The sequence below is a fragment of the Elephas maximus genome, chromosome 9 (genome assembly GCF_024166365.1).
Source record: "Elephas maximus indicus isolate mEleMax1 chromosome 9, mEleMax1 primary haplotype, whole genome shotgun sequence".
Taxonomy (NCBI): domain Eukaryota; kingdom Metazoa; phylum Chordata; class Mammalia; order Proboscidea; family Elephantidae; genus Elephas; species Elephas maximus.
The window spans coordinates 79,275,109-79,294,517 of NC_064827.1; the positions used below are offsets into that span (position 1 = coordinate 79,275,109).

At 51.0% G+C, this 19,409-nt stretch overlaps 1 protein-coding gene across 12 annotated transcripts in view; it reads left to right on the forward strand.

Annotated features, from left to right (window-relative positions):
* DNM1 (dynamin 1) overlaps nucleotides 1-19,409 on the forward strand; it is a 48,625-nt gene that overhangs the window by 14,226 nt on the left and 14,990 nt on the right. For 7 of the 12 annotated variants that reach the window (XR_007518690.1, XR_007518691.1, XM_049896211.1 and 4 more), the window contains exons 2-15: nucleotides 1,771-1,844; nucleotides 2,146-2,295; nucleotides 2,652-2,855; nucleotides 3,163-3,261; nucleotides 3,346-3,506; nucleotides 4,699-4,841; nucleotides 4,987-5,122; nucleotides 5,326-5,393; nucleotides 6,556-6,694; nucleotides 13,756-13,842; nucleotides 15,930-16,000; nucleotides 16,172-16,223; nucleotides 16,428-16,439; nucleotides 18,850-18,963. Coding sequence is in view for 10 of the 12 variants with exons in the window: in XM_049896211.1 (XP_049752168.1) it covers nucleotides 1,771-1,844; nucleotides 2,146-2,295; nucleotides 2,652-2,855; nucleotides 3,163-3,261; nucleotides 3,346-3,506; nucleotides 4,699-4,841; nucleotides 4,987-5,122; nucleotides 5,326-5,393; nucleotides 6,556-6,694; nucleotides 13,756-13,842; nucleotides 15,930-16,000; nucleotides 16,172-16,223; nucleotides 16,428-16,439; nucleotides 18,850-18,963 (1,510 nt within the window). In the remaining 2 variants the exon portion in view is untranslated. Of the gene's footprint in view, nucleotides 1-1,770; nucleotides 1,845-2,145; nucleotides 2,296-2,651; nucleotides 2,856-3,162; nucleotides 3,262-3,345; nucleotides 3,507-4,698; nucleotides 4,842-4,986; nucleotides 5,123-5,325; nucleotides 5,394-6,555; nucleotides 6,695-8,332; nucleotides 8,472-13,755; nucleotides 13,843-15,929; nucleotides 16,001-16,171; nucleotides 16,224-16,427; nucleotides 16,440-18,849; nucleotides 18,964-19,409 lie in introns of all 12 variants that reach the window. The other 5 variants (XM_049896212.1, XM_049896221.1, XM_049896220.1 and 2 more) reach the window with 3 other exon arrangements.

A 19,409-nucleotide genomic window follows, 5' to 3' on the forward strand; every position in this document is an offset into this window, starting at 1 on the left:
CAAGATGAGGACAGGGTCAGAAGAGACCTCCCCAGATCCTGAGAGGCAGCCTAGAACCTAGGAGTCCTGGCCCTAGTCTGTTATCTACAGGAACCTCTACCTCTGGGATGCAGGAAGCTTTGTGAGGCCAGGGTCAGAATCTGGGCTGGGGGCAGGAGACTTGGGTTCTGGCCCCGGTTCTGCCCAAGCCTCAGTGTAAGTCTGAGCGTGTCCATTCCCCTCTTGGGCCTCTGTGTGCCTCTGCATGAACAAGATGGCTGCCTGGATCTCTGGGGCCACTTGGCCTCTGACTTGCTTCCCCTTTCCTGGGTTCTGAGGATCCTGTGACTTCTGATTCCGCCAGTCTGATCCATGGGGACGCCTCCACCCTTACGCTTGTGACAGCCTGGGTGGGGCTGGGGGGGGGTGCTGATGAGAAGAGCTGACAGGACAGAACCCACACCCCAAAGAGTCAGCCAAAAGGACGGCTGAGGCTGAGACATCGGCACAAGCAGATGTCTGAGGTATAGACTGTCAGGCCTGGGGGCAAGGGGTGCCTTTGGGATTCCTCAGTCCAGTCCCTCAGAGGGAAGTGGAGGGCTGAAGGGCAGGGAGCTTTCACTACAGAATCAAACAGACCTGGGCCCAGGGCCTGCTGTGCTAGATACTCGCTGTGCAACTTAAATTTCTCTGAGCCTCAGCTTCTTCATCTGTAAAATGAGGGTAATAACAGCACCTACCTCATGGGGCTACTACGTGGAGTCCTTGAGATACTGCCCACAAATCGTCTGGCACACAGTAGGTACTTCAGAAGCATGAGTGTTTTTCTTTGCCTCCTCCTTCACGCCATCCCCTGTATCCTCAGCCCCAGGCAGATGGGGCCTGGGGAGGGGGAAGTGAGATGCTGCCCTTCCCCACAGCGGAAGGGAAGGGAAGGGGTGCAGGTCTGTTTCCTTTTTTTTTTTTTATTGGGCATTAGATGAAAGTTTACAGAGCAAATTAGATTCCCATTCAATAGTTTGTACATAAAGTGTTTCATGGCCTGGGTTTCATTCCCCACAATGTGTCAGCACTCTCTCCACTTCTGCCCTGGGTTCCCCGGTTTTTTTTGGTCCTAATTTTCTACCCCTTCCTGCCTTCTCATCTTTGCTTTTGGGCGAATATTGCCGTTTTGATCTTCTATATATAATTGATTGTTCTAAGGAGCACATTCCTCTTGGGCGTTATTGTTTATTTTATGGGCCTGTAAATTGTTTGGCTGGAAGGTGGTCTCTGGGAATGGCTTCAGTTCCCAGTCAGAAGGGTGTCTTAGGGCCATAGTCTTGGGGTTTCCTCCAGTCTCTGCTAGACACATAAGTCTAGTCTTTTTTGGGAATTTGATTTTTTGTTCTACATTTTTTTTCTGCTCTGCCCAGGACCCTCTGTTGTGATCCCAGTCAGGGCAGTCAGTAGTCCATTTCCTTTTTGGCTACTGGACACTTAGGCATGGGGCCACCACATGCCTTAGTTTCTCTTAGGATGAGTGGCCGTGACTGAATTGGGGTAGAGACTTCCTGTTGGCTCAGAACCAACACAGGGCATCTCTGAGAGAGGTCCCAGGAGGTGTTGGTCTTGTCTCTTGGCAGCTCAGATGCATAAATTCTGTGGCCCAGGGAAGTTGGGGGCGGCTCTTTCCACCTTTCTCAGCTGCCACCTCCCAATAGAGGAGCTACCAATAGCAGGACAGGCGCCCCGGAGACAGAGGGAGTCCTCTCAGATCTTGACTTCCCTCTGGCCCCCAACTCACTGCAGGGACTTTCTGCCTCGAGGATCTGGCATTGTCACCCGCCGCCCCCTGGTCCTGCAGTTGGTCAATGCTACCACAGGTATGTGCCCTTGCCCACCAGCAGCTCGGCTTGAGCTCTCCTGCTCCCCTCCCCGCCCGAGGTGACGTCCAGCCTGGACGCTGAACTTGCTTGATGTGTGACTTTGGAGAAGGGCTTCCCCATTTTGGGCCCCATCTGGAAGATGGGGATAAAGATACAGAAAGAAGGCTCGCTGCTGTGGGGGAGGGAGGAGGAGGCAGTGTTTGGGGTGTGTGTGCAGGGTAGTTCCAGTGGGGGAGGAACTCAGGTGGCGTTCTGGGCTATGATGCCTACTCCCTTCCCCTGCCCGCTCGTGGGGCAGAATATGCCGAGTTCCTGCACTGCAAGGGTAAGAAATTCACCGACTTCGAGGAAGTGCGACTGGAGATCGAGGCCGAGACTGACCGGGTCACTGGCACCAACAAGGGCATCTCACCGGTGCCCATCAACCTCCGCGTCTACTCGCCGCACGGTAGGGAGACCTGGCCCCGCCCCCGACCTCCCTGCGTCCTCGCCTAGCCCAGCCCCTTGGAACGCTGTTCTTGGCCCCGCCCCTTTGCTGGTGCCTTATTATGTATGCCAGCCTCCTGCAGATTCCGCCCCACAGTGACCCCTCCCCTTTGCTCTCCTACCCAAGCTCCTCCCTGTCGTGACTCCTCCCACCTATGACCACGCCTCCAAAGGGCTCCTGCTTTAGCCCAGCCCCCCCTGCCCATCTACAACCTGGCTCTCAATGGGATCCTCTCTAAGCCCAACCTTGAGCCTTAACTCCGCCCACCCACGGTCACGTCCCTCGTGTTGAGCCAGCTCTCTCGCCGCCCTGTCCAGTGCTGAACCTGACCCTGGTGGACCTGCCCGGAATGACCAAGGTCCCGGTGGGGGACCAACCCCCCGACATTGAGTTCCAGATCCGGGACATGCTTATGCAGTTTGTCACCAAAGAGAACTGCCTCATCCTGGCTGTGTCGCCCGCCAACTCTGACCTGGCCAACTCCGATGCCCTCAAGATCGCCAAAGAGGTGGACCCCCAGGGTAGGTTCCCACCCGGCAGCAGATACCAAGGCTCTGGGCATCTATTCTTAGCATAAGGAGGAGCCACTGGAGGGTCTAAGCAGAAGAGTGAGGGGATCAGATTCATGCCTTTAAAAATCATTTTGGGTACTCTGGGGAGAATGGATAAGGGGGAAAAGTGGAGGCTGGGGGCTGAGGGAGTGGGCAGGGCAGGGAGGGGGAGTGGGTGAGCAGGGGTGATGGAAGTAAGGATTGGAGTGGGATGTGTGAAGTCCTATGTGTGAGAGTAAGCACAGGTATGGCTGACCCTCCTTCTTCCTCCCCCCAGGTCAGCGCACCATTGGGGTCATCACCAAGCTGGACCTGATGGACGAGGGGACAGATGCCCGTGATGTGCTGGAGAACAAGCTGCTTCCCCTGCGCAGAGGTAGGCAGGCCCCCACCTGACCCATTCCACTGTCCCTTACCCCTTGGCAAGGCTGGTTGCCCCTGACCTCAACCCGGTCCACAGGCTACATTGGGGTGGTGAACCGGAGCCAGAAGGACATTGATGGCAAGAAGGACATCACAGCTGCCTTGGCTGCTGAGCGCAAGTTCTTCCTTTCCCACCCATCCTACCGCCACTTGGCTGACCGCATGGGCACACCCTACCTGCAGAAGATCCTCAACCAGGTAGGTACCCAGGCCAGGTGGGGTGGGGACTGGGGGAAGAAGCAGGAGAAGAGAATAATTTGAGTGTTTTGTGAGGGCTGCAAGCGGAGGTTAGTTAGCATTCCTATCATTCAGATGAACAGACTGAGACCCAGAGAAGCAAGACAGTTTGCCTATGTTCACACAGTTGGAGCTTTGCTGACTTTTCCCTGAATGTGACCTGGGATGGGAGCCCTGGAATCCCCACCTCCACCCCCAGGTTGTGGAGAAGACCAAAACCTTTTGTGGAGGGTGACATTGACAAGGATTTGGGGTTGGGGACCAGGATTTAAGTGTTCTTAGCTGAAGACCTTGGTCCCTCCGAATTGGGGATAAGCTGATCCAGAGACTGAGAAAGGCAATCCCCGGGGGTTTCCCTAGGGTATTTCTTCGTTTGGAATAGGGCTTCTAGAACTAAGGCTTGTGTGTGTGTGTAGAAGAAAGAAGTAACAGGAAACATAGTGTGGCATAGGGGCAGAAGTGGGGACTCTGGAAGCCACAGAGCTGGGTTTCAATCTCAGCTTTGTCACTCCCTGCTATGACACTCTTTCCAACTCTCTGGCCTTATTTCTGTGTTTCTAAAATGGTGAAAATAACAGTAGTTGTTTCATGGTGTTGTTTTGAAGATTCAGGGAGGTGCTGTGTGTGTGAGGACCTAGCCACAGTGAGCACCAAAACTTGAGAATTACCTTAAAAAAAAAAGGGAGGCCTTAATTCAGGCTGCAGTGGGGCAGCCCTTCAGCCACCCTGCTGTAGCCACATTTGGTTTGGCCCTCATACGAAAACCAAACCAAACCCACTGCCATTGAGTCAATTCCGACTCATAGCGGCCCTCATACTGTCTAAAAAAAATAAAGTAGTTAAAAATCAGGTAATTTCACATAAAAATTCAGATTTTTGGCTTTTGTTGAAAATTAAGGTATTCAGTCATTAATTCAATTAATACCTTCTGCTGAGCACTTGCTGTGTGCCAGGCCCTGCCCTCAGGCAGCATTCTTTGGCGGGGGGTGGGGGTGGGGGGTGGGGTGGGGGTGGGCAAGGCAGCAGTGGGCGGAGCAGCAGCTGCCTCCTGTAGCTTTCCACCTCGGCCCCTGATGTCCCTGTCTGTTCTTGGCCCTGTGGCCATCCGGGTCTGTGACCCTGGCCTTAACCTTTTCCTTGCCTTCACTCCCAGCAACTGACAAACCACATCCGGGACACGCTGCCGGGGCTGCGGAACAAGCTGCAGAGCCAGCTGCTGTCCATTGAGAAGGAGGTGGATGAGTATAAGAACTTCCGGCCTGATGACCCAGCACGCAAGACCAAGGCACTGCTGCAGTGAGGCCCTCCCCAACCCCCAACTCCAGATCACTGAGAGACTTCCACACACACACATCTCAGCACCGTCCTCAGCATGAGGCTCTCCCAAGGCTCCCTCCACAGGCTGCTTCTGCCCCCTCAGACCACATCACTCTCCCCCCAGGATGGTCCAGCAGTTTGCTGTGGACTTTGAGAAGCGCATCGAGGGCTCGGGAGACCAGATCGACACCTATGAACTGTCGGGGGGAGCCCGCATCAACAGAATCTTCCATGAGCGCTTCCCCTTCGAGCTGGTCAAGGTAGGGCAGGCTCCCTGACTCCCAGCAGCCCCAGGAGCAGGAGAACTTAGGACCATCCCTGGCAGGAGAGTCAGTCTGTGTCTCTCTCACCTTTGCTGACCCCATTAGAGGCCCTGATACCCAGGCCTGGGACAGGTCCTGTCATGACCTCCCAAGTCTTGGTGACAGGCTTTGACCAGCCATCTCTCTGCTCTCCCACATAGATGGAGTTTGATGAGAAGGAACTCCGAAGAGAGATCAGCTATGCCATCAAGAATATCCATGGCATTAGGCATGTATTGGGACCGGGAAGGGGGGCTGACACCTGGAAGGCAAAGGGCTCTAGCTCTGAGGCACAGGGAATGATGGAGTGGGCCTCCCTCAGAAGGACTCTAGAAGGATGGTTCCCCAATCCTCTCAACTCTGACTTTCTGGCTCTCATTTTGACAGGCCTCAGCTAGAAGTGGTAGAGGGAGGTTTGGGTCACCCTCTTTCTGCAGCCTGCTGCCCCCCTTTTCTGTCCCTGAGAGTAAGGCCTAGAGGCTAGACCAGCTGGGCAGAGCCCGGGGCACAGGTACAGGGAAGGCATGCTCTGGGGCTGAGCTCTCTGCCCATCCCCAAGGTGAGAGCTCCACCCAGTACCACCCAGGTGGGAGAGCAAAGCTGCCCAAACTACTAGGTGGAACCTGGTTCGGAGCATATAGGTATTGGTCTGTGTTCCTTTGTGATGTCACCAAGGGACGAGTCCACGTAACTCTCCAGATCCTCCCATATGCCCCTTAGCCTGAAGTTGATCCCGTTCCACACCACTTCCCTCCTTTCAGCCAACCCCAAGGCCCATGGATTAGGAAGGGGGATTGGGAAGTAGACTGCATTCCTTAAAAGCTTAGATCCCTTTCAGGGATCCAATTTTGCACTGTGTTCCTTCAATAAATCTAGTCAACAAAAAATTTTAAAGCACCTACTACGTGCCAGGCAATCAACAAGATCAAAATTCCTTGCTTTCATGTAGGTTCCATTCCAAGGTTCGGCATGGAATTTGCATGCTGATAACTGCATTGGCCAAAATGCAGGGGGAAAAAAAAAAAAAAAACTCTCTCCTAGTCTTAAAATAAAATGCTCTATTCCTGGAAAGGCCCTTAAGGAGAACCAGTCTGGCAGTTTGCAAACCATTTCTGGCCATAGAACCCTTTGTAAGAACAGAATCCTAAGTGAAAACATGACATATAAAACGGATACAAGCAGAATTTTTCTAACCTTAAAGAGCATAGGTTGAAAGCCCCTCATTAGAATACTTCCCACTCATTTTACAGATGGGGACGTTGAAGCCCAGAGAGGGGTAGTGGGAGGACTCTGTGGGTGGAGCTCAGGGGCTTGGGGAGGGGTCCTGGCCTGGCACTCCTGTCAGGAGCCGGCCTGTGACACGGTGCCCTTCTCCTGCTCCGGGCATTCAGAACGGGGCTGTTTACCCCAGATATGGCCTTTGAGACCATTGTGAAAAAGCAGGTGAAGAAGATCCGAGAACCGTGTCTCAAGTGTGTGGACATGGTTATCTCAGAGCTAATCAGCACCGTTAGACAGTGCACCAAGAAGGTAACCCAGAGGCCTGGGCCAGCCCCTGCCTATGCCCCCACCCTGCACTGCTGCCAGGCGCCCCTTCCCCATGTTCCCCACTGCCTCCTTGGTAGCATGTACAGACCCCAGCGGGGTGGGGGAGGCAGCCTGCCATGAACCAGGAGAGGGAGGACTCTCTGAGAGGGCCCCACCTACCTCCCTGGCCCCCAGGCCCAGAAGACCAAGGGATTAGACGTTGGTAAGACAGGTGTGATGGCTGGTTGTTTACTCTGAGCTCCCCCAGCTCAGGGAGAAAAGGTTTGAGGGGACCCTGAAGCCCCTTCCTGCCCTTAGAGGTGGTTTCACCTTTGGGGACTCCAGGGACAAGTCTTAGGGAGACCTTGGCGCTGGAGACAGGTGAGGTACAAGGCCTCCCTGGGGATACTCTGGGCCTGGGCAGCCAGAGGTGTCCTAAGGACCCAGGCCTAGCAGGTACCCTGACTCCCACTGCCCTTCATCCTTCCCATCCTCACTCCACCCTCACTCAGGACCCTCACTCAGGACCGTCCCCTTCCCTTCCATCCACATCTGGTCTTCCAGGGACAGAGCCCTCTCCCATGTTGCTACCTCATCTGAGCCTCACAGAACCACACAAGGAGGGCAGACCAGGGAGGATGATGCCCATTTCACAGCAGGAACATTGATGCACGGGAGATCAAATGACTTGCTCAAGGTCATAGAGCTAGGAAGTGGCAGAGCTGGTACTCAAAGCCAGAGCTTTGCACTCCAAGCCCGGTGCTCCTGTGATTCCATCCCACAGCCTCCTTTTCTCTCCCCTCCCCACTGCTGACCTGGCCCCTCTCTATCACTACCTCCACTCTTTCTGTCTTTCCTCTTCTCTCTCTTTCTGTCTTTCTGAGCTGAGTTCCTCCAGACCCCTTTGGAGGAGTGACAAGGGGTGCCCCTTAAGGGGAAAGACGGGGGCAGGAGTAGAGCAGGGAGCTGGAGAGTGGAGGTCAGGCTGCCCTGCTGCAACTCTGGAAGCATCATCTGCACTGCAGTCTATGTGAATGGAGCCTCCTGGAGTTTTGCAGTGCACAGCCTGGGCAACTGGACAAAGCAACCCTGGTAGATGTAGAGGATGGTCCTGGGGGCTTTGGAGCTAGAATGGAGCGAATGCAGGGGGCACTGGGAAACCTAGAATTGAGCAGGATTGGTGAATGTGGTCTTGGCCTTGTCCTGGTTCTGGGTCAGCCCTTTAGGAGGACCCAGAGCTGTGAACAAAGATGGCATTGGAAAAGAGAGGGCCGGCCCAGAGTAGCTGAGGAGAGGAGGTGGGGGCGGGACCCCAGGGAGAAGATCTCTACTCACTAAGGGGCCTTGTATGGAGCAGAGACTGGGTTCCTCAGACCCCGCAACCATACACCCAGAGCCCTGGGTGGTGCTTGGCTGTACCTGGGAGGTGCCGACCCTGGGTGGCGGTAGGGAGGGCTCGGTCCCATGCTCACATTGTCTTCTGTTCTCTCTCTCTTTCTGTGTTGGTGTCTCTCTCTCTTCCCCCATGCCTGGTGCCATCTTCCCCAACCCCCGGCCCTGGCTCTGCTTGGCTTTCTCTCCCCTCCTTCTCCCTGCCCGCGGCTGCTCTTCTTCCTGTTCCCTCCTCCTCCTTGGGTACAGGACAGGCCTCTTCACACCTGACCTCGCTTTTGAAGCCACAGTGAAAAAGCAGGTGCAGAAGCTCAAAGAGCCCAGTATCAAGTGTGTGGATATGGTAGTCAGTGAGCTCACGGCCACCATCAGAAAGTGTAGCGAAAAGGTATGATGGCGGCCTGGGCTGGGCCGGGCCTAGCCGTCCCTTTCTCATGGGCCACAGCTTCCTGTGGGCAGAATCATCTGATGAGCAGGCCTCTCAGCCTCTCGGCCACCCACTGTGGACCCAGACACGCACTCTGGCTGGGAGCTTCCTTGCCCTGACATTTCATCCAGCTTATAGCTCTGGGCCTACTTGCACTCATAATCTCTTCAGGCCCCCATCTCTGCTGGCCCAAGCATCCCCAGTGGCCCCCTTCCACCAATAAGAATGATAAGGACAATGATGATGATAAGAAGGTGACAGCTGTTTATTGAGCACCTACTATGTGCCAAGCATTGGGCTAAGTGCTTGCCCTTTCAGCAACCCTAAGGAGTGGGTAGTATAGTTACACCCATTTTACAGGTGAAAAAAACTGAGTCTCAGAGAGGAAAAGTAATATACCCAGGGTCCCACTGCTAGGAAGTACCCCAGTAGAGCGGGATTCGGATTTATGGAGGCCAAGGGAAGGGGTCTGGGGTCAGGGCCTCTTGGGATGGGGGAGCTATTCCGGTCCCTCAAAATCAGTTTGCCTAAAAGCATATCGGAGGTATTCCCTTCACAGTAATCCATGTATGTCAGGCAAAGTCAGCCTCTTTGAGATGTTTGTGATTTTTAGATGCCTTTTTCCTATTTGTGTTCTTTTGGGCATTTTGAGGATTTTTAGCCAGGTCATCTGAAGCAGTTCTTCCCTGCCCAACAGGCTGAATCAGAATCTCTGGGGAAGAAGCCCACCTTACCTGAATTTGAAAAGCTCTGTATGCTGGGGGAGGGAGTAGAATTTAGGGGACATCTGCCTTAACATCATGTTTTTAATAAGTTCCATAGTTTTCGCGGCTCATACAGTTAGTCACGTCCACCTCTTTCATAAGCCTGTCTCCCTTTTGCCTTCCATTGTGTCTAACGGGAATACATTAAGCAAATTAGCACCCATCCAAGTGCTCATTCCAAGGCACTCAAATAAAATTTACGCTGGACTCCCCATTGCCTAGTGTTTAGCTTGCCATCTAAACCCTAGTCACAAGGGATCACGGATGCTAAACAATGTAATCTTTCTGGTGTTAAACTTGAAAATAACAGAGTTTCTTTTAAGCTACCTCAAACCCCTTTACAAAAGAAGACAAGATATAATGGAATTAAAAATAAAATACTGAGTTGGTTTTTAATTGTAAAAGTTAATACATTCCCATCAAGAAAATGTGGAAAATACCCAAGAATAAAAAGAAACAACCCTGTCTTTCCAGAGAGCTGCTATGGAGATTTTTGTACGTTTCTTTCAAGTATACTCCTTTTTTAAAAATGGAATTATTAATATTGATTTTGTTCTGACCCCACAAGATTGTTATGAAAATATTCAAACAGCACAAAGAAAGTGAAAGTCCCTGTAATCCCACAACCCTATAGATAAGGACCCATAGCAGTACATCCTTCTCAACAAATTACAAAAAATATACGGCAACTTTAGCCTCCGTGAGATCATGCTACACACACTGATCCATGAACTATTCTTTTTTCCTGAGTAGTGTGTTGTGGAATCTTTCTATGTTGCTACGTAAGGATGAGCCTCATGTCCTTTAAGGGCTGAGTTGTTAGCACTGGAGAAATGTGCTGTGATTTTTATGTACTCAGTGTCGTATTGACAGACGTTTAGGTTGTTTCCATTTTTGTTCTTGTATAAATAATGCTGCAGGGAACATCCTTATGGATATATTTATAAGACTTATCCTTTTGTTTCTTTAGGGTAAATTTCTAGATGTAGATCACCTGGTCAATGGATATAAGCATTCATAATTTTGGTAACTTCTATCAGATTGCCCTTCAAAAAGTTTTCACCAATGTATATTCCTTCAAAGCTTTTTTTTTTCCCTACTCAGAGGTTTATTTTGTGAACATGTTAACATCCTGCTTTTTCTTTTAATAGCATGCATTTTTTGATTATTGCATCATCTGCATAGTCATTTTTAATGATTGCGTAATATTCTATTGAATGGATTTACCACTATTTACTTAACTGTTTTCCTATTGGTGAACGTTTAGATTGTCTCCAATTTTGTAGTATTATAAATAATCTGGCAATGAACATCTTGTGTATAGTTTTATTTTTCTTTATTTAGAATTATCTCCTTAGGGTAGATTCCTGGAAGATTAATTACAAGACACAAACATTGAAAAACTTTTGAACACTTTGCTGAATTGCATTCTAAAAGGAAAGCAGGAATTCTTTTCCTTTAGTAAATGGTAAAATTTTGTAAACAACCTACATGCCCATCAAAAGGGGATTGAGTATATAAAGTATCTCACAAATAGTGAAAGACTGCAGCCGTTAAAAGGGCAAGACATATTTATTTCTATTTATATGTTCCTCCACAACATACTATATAAAAAAAAAAAAAGTTTCAGCAATATATAATATTTTGAGGGAAAATCATATATATGGATGATAAAACTGTGAAGGCATATTCACCAAATGAATAATAGTCATTTCAAGGAAGGGCAAGGAATATGGGGATCTTTCCATTTCTACTTCATAAATTTTGGTCATGTTCGAATCTTTTGCAATGAGTCTGTGTGATTTTTGTGTGCAGAAAACTTGATCAACTAAAACTTTAAAAAGGAAAGCTTTGGTCTAAATGGAAGAAAATTAGATTTCTGCCTTTTGGTGTGTTTAATGGGCAGTGGTTATTTTTCTTTATATGGCAAAATTCAGCTATCTTCATCTTTCTTTTCTTTTTCTTTTTTTTTCTCCCCATGTTTTCTAAGCTTAGCAAGCCACCCACTGTAGAGGCCTGATATATGTTCAACTCTAATTACTCCTAGCCTCGCTGGTATTTGATTTTCCACCTCTGGATGGAATCGAGAGTATACTGTGGAGAATGGGACGTACTACTTAATACTCAACCCTGAGTGGGAAGATGCCACTAGTGCTCCATTTTACTCAGGGAGAAACTGAGGCTCTGAGAAGTGCACTCATTTTTCTAAGGAGACTCGACAGAGAAAGGGCTGACTTTGAACCCAGGGCTGTGTGGCTCCAGGGCCTATGTCCCTGACCACTTTCCTCTCCTGCCCCTAAAGGGCGGGCTTCAGGCTGGCAGCCCCACTCGGCCTCCCTTTCCTCCTGGCCAAGGATTGAGAGAGAAAAGTTCCATTTTAAAAACTGGCTAAAAGTCCTGGAAATGCTCAGAGGCAGCCAGAATGGAAAAAGATGCTCAGAGGGAACAAAACTTCTCAAAGGGGCCAGAGCTGCCCCGTCATATATGACTCGCGGAAAACTTGAGAAATGTAACGTCCAGGCAGTTAGTGGGAGAATTGGTTAGGCTCTTTGGCAAATTGTTTCCTCTCTCTCCGTTCTCCCCCTCCCTCCTTGTTCCCTGCCCTTTCTGGTGGAGGGGAGAAGCTCTTAAGACCACCTCAGAAGGGGCCTCCAGTGGTGGCGGTGGCAGTGACCCAGTCCCTAAGACAGCCCAGACTTGGAGACTCCTTGCTTCCTCCACAGGACTGAGAGGAGTGGAAGCCCCTCTTTGCGCTTCTTGGGGCAGTGCGGTTCACTGGGCACCCCCAGCCAGTGTTTTTAGCCCCTGGTCTCAGGCTGCTCCCCTCCCATGTCCCCTGCAATTTGCCACTCATTGGCGTAGCCACAGGATGGGCAGGATGTGGGCATCTCTCACCGTTTGCCTCTCCTGGGCTGGCATCCAGGGCTCCACTTCCTCTCCCATCCTCCTGCCTACCTTGATACCCCTCCCATCTCCTTGGCTTCCATCTTGCCCTCAGAATCACCACTTGTGCCTGTGATCCAGGCACACCCACCCCCAGCTTTCTTCCCATATAGGAGGACCCACCTGAAGGGACAGACCCAGCCATGGGAAGGGGGCGTGAGGAAAGGTTCTAGCTTTGCCTGGGTCCCACATGGCCACCAAATGAGGAGGGAGGGCCAGCAGTAATGGCAGTCCCGGTGGACAGGCTCCCCCATTATCTTGAAGCTCAGTGAGTCCTTGCCGGGGAGGAGTTGGTTCATGAGCCAGAGGGTAGAGAAGCCTGTACCCTCTCACCCTGGCAAGGAAGGCCAAAGCATCCATCCTTCATTCATTCCCTCATTCCTTCAACATATCCTTGGTGAACAAGGGTGGTGTGCCCAGCCCTGCCCCTGCCTCTGGGAGCAGCAGACAAGTGATCAGACCCCGTGCAATGAGTGAAGGATGGGGGATCTCGGAGCAGTGGGGCAGGCTTTCTGGAAGAGGTGGTGTCTAATGGAGTCTTGAAGAAGTCAACCTGGGCTTTGTCCAGAGCTCAGCTGAGCTGAGGGCAGGGGTCACAGGCAGAGGGAGAAGGATTTAAAGCAATTTTCCCTTAAGCCTCAGTTCATGAGAACTGAGGGGAAATGGGTGCTGCTGAGCAACTTACCCCACAGATATGGGGTAGAGACAGGTTGGAAGGGCAGCTCGGAGTTAGAGGCAGGTGCAGCTGGGGGTGATGGTGCCAGGCAGGGGCATGCCAAGGGAGGCAAAACCAGATTGGTTCCACCAAGAGGGCCTGGGGCCCAGCCAGGCCCCGCGGGGTACTGCTCATGCTGCTGGCACCCACCTCCGCATGCCGCCCCTCCATGCCTTGCATGCCTGTGCCTGCGGCTTCTGCATGTCATTTTGTGTGACTGGTGGTCTTCCCCTGCCTACCCCCTGGCTCTGACAAGGAGCATTGCTTGTCCTCAGCCTGACTCAGGAGGCCAGCTGGCACCTTGAGCCCTGCCTCCCCCCATTACTCCTGCATTAGAATCTGGAGGCTATTCTCTGCCTGATTCTCCCACTGCCTGATTCCCTCCAAGTCCTTGGTAAGGCATGGGGCAGCCCTGAGGGCCAGTGAAAGCCTTGGAAGCTAACAGTCCCCTAAACAAAGGCCTCAAATCTAATGTCTGTTTCTAAGACGGCTGTCACCAAGATTGTGGTCAAGATTCCCACGGCATTTCCCCTCATGGGAACTGCCCCTTCCCCCTGAAGTTGCCAAGGTAAGCCAGTGAAGAGGGCCTAGAACCAGGAAGACCTTTGGTTTGCCATTTGGAGCCTAGTTCTCAGGGGGAAAGAATGGCCATGGCTTGGTGCCATCAGCTTCCTGGGACCCCAGATCTCTCTTTCTCCTCGTGGGCATTCTGTGTGTGCCTCCCACCCCATGTCTCCTGGATCCTTGGACTTGGGCGGGGTTTGGGTGCTCCCTGCCCATGCTCCCTGTGTACGTGGCTCTCTCCCCTCCCATCCTTCCCCAGCTCCAGCAGTACCCACGGCTTCGGGAGGAGATGGAGCGCATTGTGACCACCCACATCCGGGAGCGTGAGGGTCGGACAAAGGAGCAGGTGAGGCACATAGCACCTGCCAACTGAGCTCCACACCCTTCGGCCTTTTCCCTCAACTTAAACTCCTGTCTCTGGGCACTCTTCCTTCTTCCCATGTTGTCTTCTCTGTCTCAGTCTCCCTTTCTCCCCTTACACTAACTCTCAGCTTCCCTTTCTTACTCTGTCCTTCCCAACTCTGGCAGTCTGTCCTTCTGGTCATTTCTCTTTGGGTCTCTCTGTCTGTCTGTTTGCTCTTTCTCTGGATCACCTTAAACCCCTCATAGCCACCTCCCTCCTTTTATGCAGTCATTCATCAAATATTCATTCATTCAGTCGCACATATATTCCCTGAATGCTGCCTCTGAACTCGGAGGACTGGAGATGACAGGCCCCTGGCACCGCCTTCATGAAGCTCACAGGCTAGTTCCTCTTTCCTCATCCATCTTTGTTGTCTCACTGTCTACCCCCACCTATGGCTTCAGTTCTTAGCACCTATTCTCACACATCCCTTCTCCACAATGGTGCTGTCTCCAATCACTTACACTTTTGTCTTTGGGGTTGTGTCTTAAAATCCTTATTGGTCTTTTTTTTTCATTATGAAAATGATAAATAATAAGACATTCAATCAATATAGAAATGATTGAATTACGAGTAAGTATCCTCCATTGGGAAGAAGCCCTGGTGGTACGATGGTTAAGCACTCAGCTGTTAACTGAAAGGTTGGCGGTCCGAACCCACCCAGTGGTTCCGTGGGAAAAAGACCAGGCCATCTGCTTCCATAAAGATTACAGCCTAGAAAACCCTATGGGACAGATCTACTCCGCCCCACAGGGTTGCTGTGAGTGGGAGCTGCCTTCACTGCACCCAACAATAGCAATTCCTCCATTTATTCTTCCCAACTCCCCAGTCTTTTCCGTGAGATAACCAATATTGACAGTATGGTGTGTTCCCTTCCAGACATTTTTCTAGGAACGCACATACACACACATGCACACACACATACTCAGAAGATTCTATCATTATCTAAAGGAACCCTATTCCTGCTGTGTCTTGCCTTTTTTCTCTAACGATAATCGATAAATCATGAGTAGCTAATGTCTAGTAGCTAACATTGCTTGAACACAAATTGCTCATCAGATACATGACCTGCCTCGTCTTATTGCCTTTTCACCAGTCACGATGAGGCAAATACACTCCAAGTATGGAACCTGAGGCTCAGTGAGGACCACTGCCAGTCTCACAGTAAGCAGCAGGGTATGGGCTTGAACCTGACAGTCTATATCCAGAACTTTTCCCTCATCACGGCACGGTGATGAGTCCGTCCACACTTAACCATTTCTAAGGGGAATCTTTCCAGAGAAATCTTCCTCATTCTTTTTAACAGCTGCAAAGTGTTTTATTGTTTAGAGGGTACTGAAATCTATTTTGCCTTCTGATGACCTTTGGTTTGTCCCCAATTTTTCTGTTTCAAACCACACCACACTGAACACCCGATACATATATCTTTGCTCACTTGATGAGTTCTTCTGTGAGATATAGTTCTGGAAGTATCTATGTGCATTTTCATGTTGTTAAACACTGCCAAATCACCCTCCTTTACATTTCCACTGACAGATGAGAGAGTCCACCTCCCTACTTCCATGCCCACATTCACTATTATCAATATTTATCATTTATGTGATAGGTTAAAAAAGGATCTCATAAGAGGGGGAGAGGAAGTGGGAGTAGGGAGTGAGATGTATGTAAACTTATATGTGACAGACTGATTGGATTTGTAAACGTTCACTTGAAGCTTAATAAAAGTTATAAAAAAAAAAGGATCTCATTATTCCTCTAACTTATATTTCTTTAATTATTAATGAGGCTGAACACTTTTTGCATATGCTTATTGGCTATATGTGTTTCTTCTGTGAATTACCCATTCATTTTTTTGATTATCTTGATTTGTGTTTCTTGTCTTTCTCTTATTGATTTGTAGGAACTCTTTATTTATTATGAATACTAACTTTTTATATGTGCTGCAAGTATTCTTCTCCCAGCTTGTCATTCATTTTTAAACTTGGTGTGGTGTCTTTTCCATTTACCCTCTGACCTGTGTATCGTTGAAGGTCATGCTCCTCATTGACATTGAGCTGGCTTACATGAACACCAACCATGAGGACTTCATAGGCTTTGCCAAGTGAGTGCTCCCTGGGCAAAAAGGGTGACAACTCTTAGGTGAGTGTGTGTGTGTGTGTGTGTGTATGTGTAGGACCCAAACCCACTGGGTTAACCCTCTGGGTCCGCTGCCTATTGAGTTGGGCCTCTTGAGAAAAGAAGTTCTGAGACTCCTCCCTTCTCTCCTCATTAGTGCTCAGCAGAGAAGCAATCAGATGAACAAGAAGAAGGCTTCAGGGAACCAGGTGAGTGGGGCCCACCATCCCAGCCCGAGGGATGAAGGGTGCTGGATGGACACCAAGCTCTAAGAGCCCCAACCCCTGAGGGGAAGGGGTCCATGGGGCCAGGGATCCTGTCAGCCACCAGCCACAAGCCTCCCACCCTGCCTCAGTAACCCTTTCTCCTCTCTCCCGATGCCTCTCGTGGTTGCTATGGTTACCTCTTTGCAGGATGAGATTCTGGTGAGTACCAGGACTGGGGCTCTTGGCTTATATAGTGAGGGGGAGGAGGGAACTGATCAGTAGAGGGGATTTGTAGGGGGCAAGAGGGCGCCTCTTGGCTTGAGCCAGTGGCACACACTAGTACATAGGTGTTCCACATATGCTCTCAGGCCAGAGGCAAGGCCTAGCCACACGCATGGTCCCATCGGTCTGTCCATCAGTGTGTATGAGCTAAGTGCCTGTTTCAGGCAGTTAGACGATGCAGGGAGGTGGGTGTAAAAATGCCTAGCAGAGGCCTGGCACAAAGTAGGTTGGATGGATGGATGGATGGATGGATGGATGGATGGATGGATGGATGGATGGATGGATGGATGGATGGATGGATGGACGGACGGACGGGAGACATGTTTTTAAGAAGCTGATAGCCAGCTCCACTAGAGAGCTGAATAAAGAAATGAATGAAATGTCAAGAGACAAGCCCCTCCTTACCTGGCTTCCTGCTGTCTGTCCTTCAGATCTCTGGTGAAATGTTATTCATCAGGAGCCCTTTCTCAACCCCCTTTATACATAAGAACCATAGAGTCCTGAGCTTTTTTCCCCCCATAGGTTCCATGGGAGGTATTTTCTTTGTAATAATGTAAGTGTTTGTGCGATTATTGGTTTAATGTCTATTTCCTTCCCCAGCTCCATGAGGGCAGGGGCTGGGTCTGTCTTGTTCATCACTAAATCCTCAGCCCCAAGCCCAGTGCCTGACACACAGTAGGTACTCAGCAGAATGAAGGCATTATGAATGGACTATTTAGAGCAATTCAGTTCAGTGAATACTCACCTACACTGTGCTGGGCCCTGGACAGGAGTCAGACTGTCCCTGACCCATGGAGACCTGGTCCTGCAGGCAGGGCCCAACTGAGGGCCCCTGAGAGCCCCAAGCAGGGTGGGAGTTTGGGGTGCAGGAGGTTCCTGGTGTAGGGGCTCTGGAGGGAGTTTGGGTGAACAGGGAGGAGTGCAGGGCTGGGGGTGGCCAAGGTGAGGACGAAGGCCGCAAGTCTGGGCAGGGTGCAGGGTGGTAAGTTCTGCTGGTCAGATCCTGGAACAGGCAGGAGAGGAGTCATGAGATCCTGTCTATTGTGTTCCTATTAACTAACTTAAGACAACTGTGGTTTCCCCTCAGCTTAGCTACTGATCTGCTGTATGACTTGGGTTCTCCACAAGGTTTTCGAGGAAGCCAGAGAGGGGGTAAGGCAGGCTCCAGGAGGGCTTTCCCACCAGCCCCCAGCCCTCCTCTGGGTTTCCTCTAGCTGCTCAGAGGAGAAGCCAGGGATGTCTGGGTCAGGGGAGGGGGAAGAAGCAGCTCCTTCGCCCTCTCAGTCTGCAGCAGGCTCCTGAGCTCTGGCCTGGCCCACCACCAGGGCGTGGGCAGTGGCCCCACCCTTGGAGGAGAACTCGGAGACCCTGGTGTGGGGTGATGGCTCAGGACAGTTCTGGGGACAGCTGCTTCCTGCCACGAAAAGGGACCTTTGCGTTTTACTCTGAACTTTACTTGGGAAGAAGGGGCCTGGGCCCTTCCTGACTCAGCTCCTTCTCCCTCCCCCATCGTCTCCCTACCACCCAACCCCTGTCCTGGGCCTGGGGCCCAGAGACTCTTAGAATCGTAGTATGTAGCATTCATTTATTCATGCCACAAACATTTATTGATCACTTGCTGTTTGCTGAGCGCTCTGCAATGTGCTGAGAATATACTAGTGAATGAGAGAGTTCATGATTTAGCAGGGGAGGCTTATACCAACAGGTAATCTCTCTCTCTCTCTCACACATACACAAGGTTAATTAAAAAAATCTCAGTCTGTGTCATAGAAGATACAAGGGAGTAATAAAGGATTATAATGGGGCTCCTAATTTATACTGGGGAGCCTGGGAGGGCCTGCCTGAGAATGTGACTTTTGAGCTGATCCCAAAGGGTGAGTAGGAATTTGCCAGGCAAAGAAGGAGGGGAAGTACTTTCTAGGCAGAGGCACCAGCATGTGCAAAGTCCCAGGGATCAGACGAAAAAAGTCTTAGATTAAATTGGATCCTAAGCTGAAAAGGAACTGAGAGCTGTCTTGCCCCATCTGCCACATAAACTGTGCTTGCACACTTTTAGTGATGGGGAGCTCATCGCCTACCAAGGCCATTAATCCCTTACCCAGAACTGTTTGACTGTCAGAAGGCTCTTTATCCTGAGCTGGCCTTTGCCTTCTTCTGTTTCACACTCTGTTCACTTGTGGTTCAAACCAGGGTAGGTTTGGCCCCCACCTTCCCTGCCTTCCCTGACCAGCCAGGCCTCCAAGAGCTGGGGAAGGGGTGGGCTTTTGAATACCTGCCTTTGCCCGCCCGGCCCTCCATGGAGAAGCCTGGCCCCTGCCCACTGACCTTCTGGCCCCTCACCCTCCAGGTCATCCGGAAGGGCTGGTTGACCATCAGCAATATTGGCATCATGAAGGGTGGCTCCAAGGAGTACTGGTTTGTGCTGACTGCCGAGAATCTGTCCTGGTACAAGGATGATGAGGTGAGCACAGAGCCCCTGGTCATCAAGGGGAGAGCTGGTGGGCACCGTCAGGCTCAGATCTTATCATGGGCTTGGAGTAGACTGAACCACTCAATGGGAGTTTTTAAAAAATTACACCAAAGACCCATGGGGAGAGGCGGAATACAAGGATCAGAGGCAGGCAATCCTGGGAGCTTGGGGCAGGGGGCTGAGGAGGTGGCCCTTTCATCCAGGTTGTGAGGAGAAGATGGCTTGGTGGGGTCTGGGAGCCTGGGGCCAAGGGCCCTGGAGAGGGTGGGCAGGGGTGCCGGGTACCCCACCCTGATCCCGCCAGCCCAGCCTTCCTGTTTTCGTGCTTCAGGGCGTGCCGCCTCCTCCATGGCCCCCACAGGCCCATGACACACACGAGTCTCGCTGCCAGACACCCTGTTAACCCCTGCACCCCAGCCCCCCAGAGCTTAGCAGTC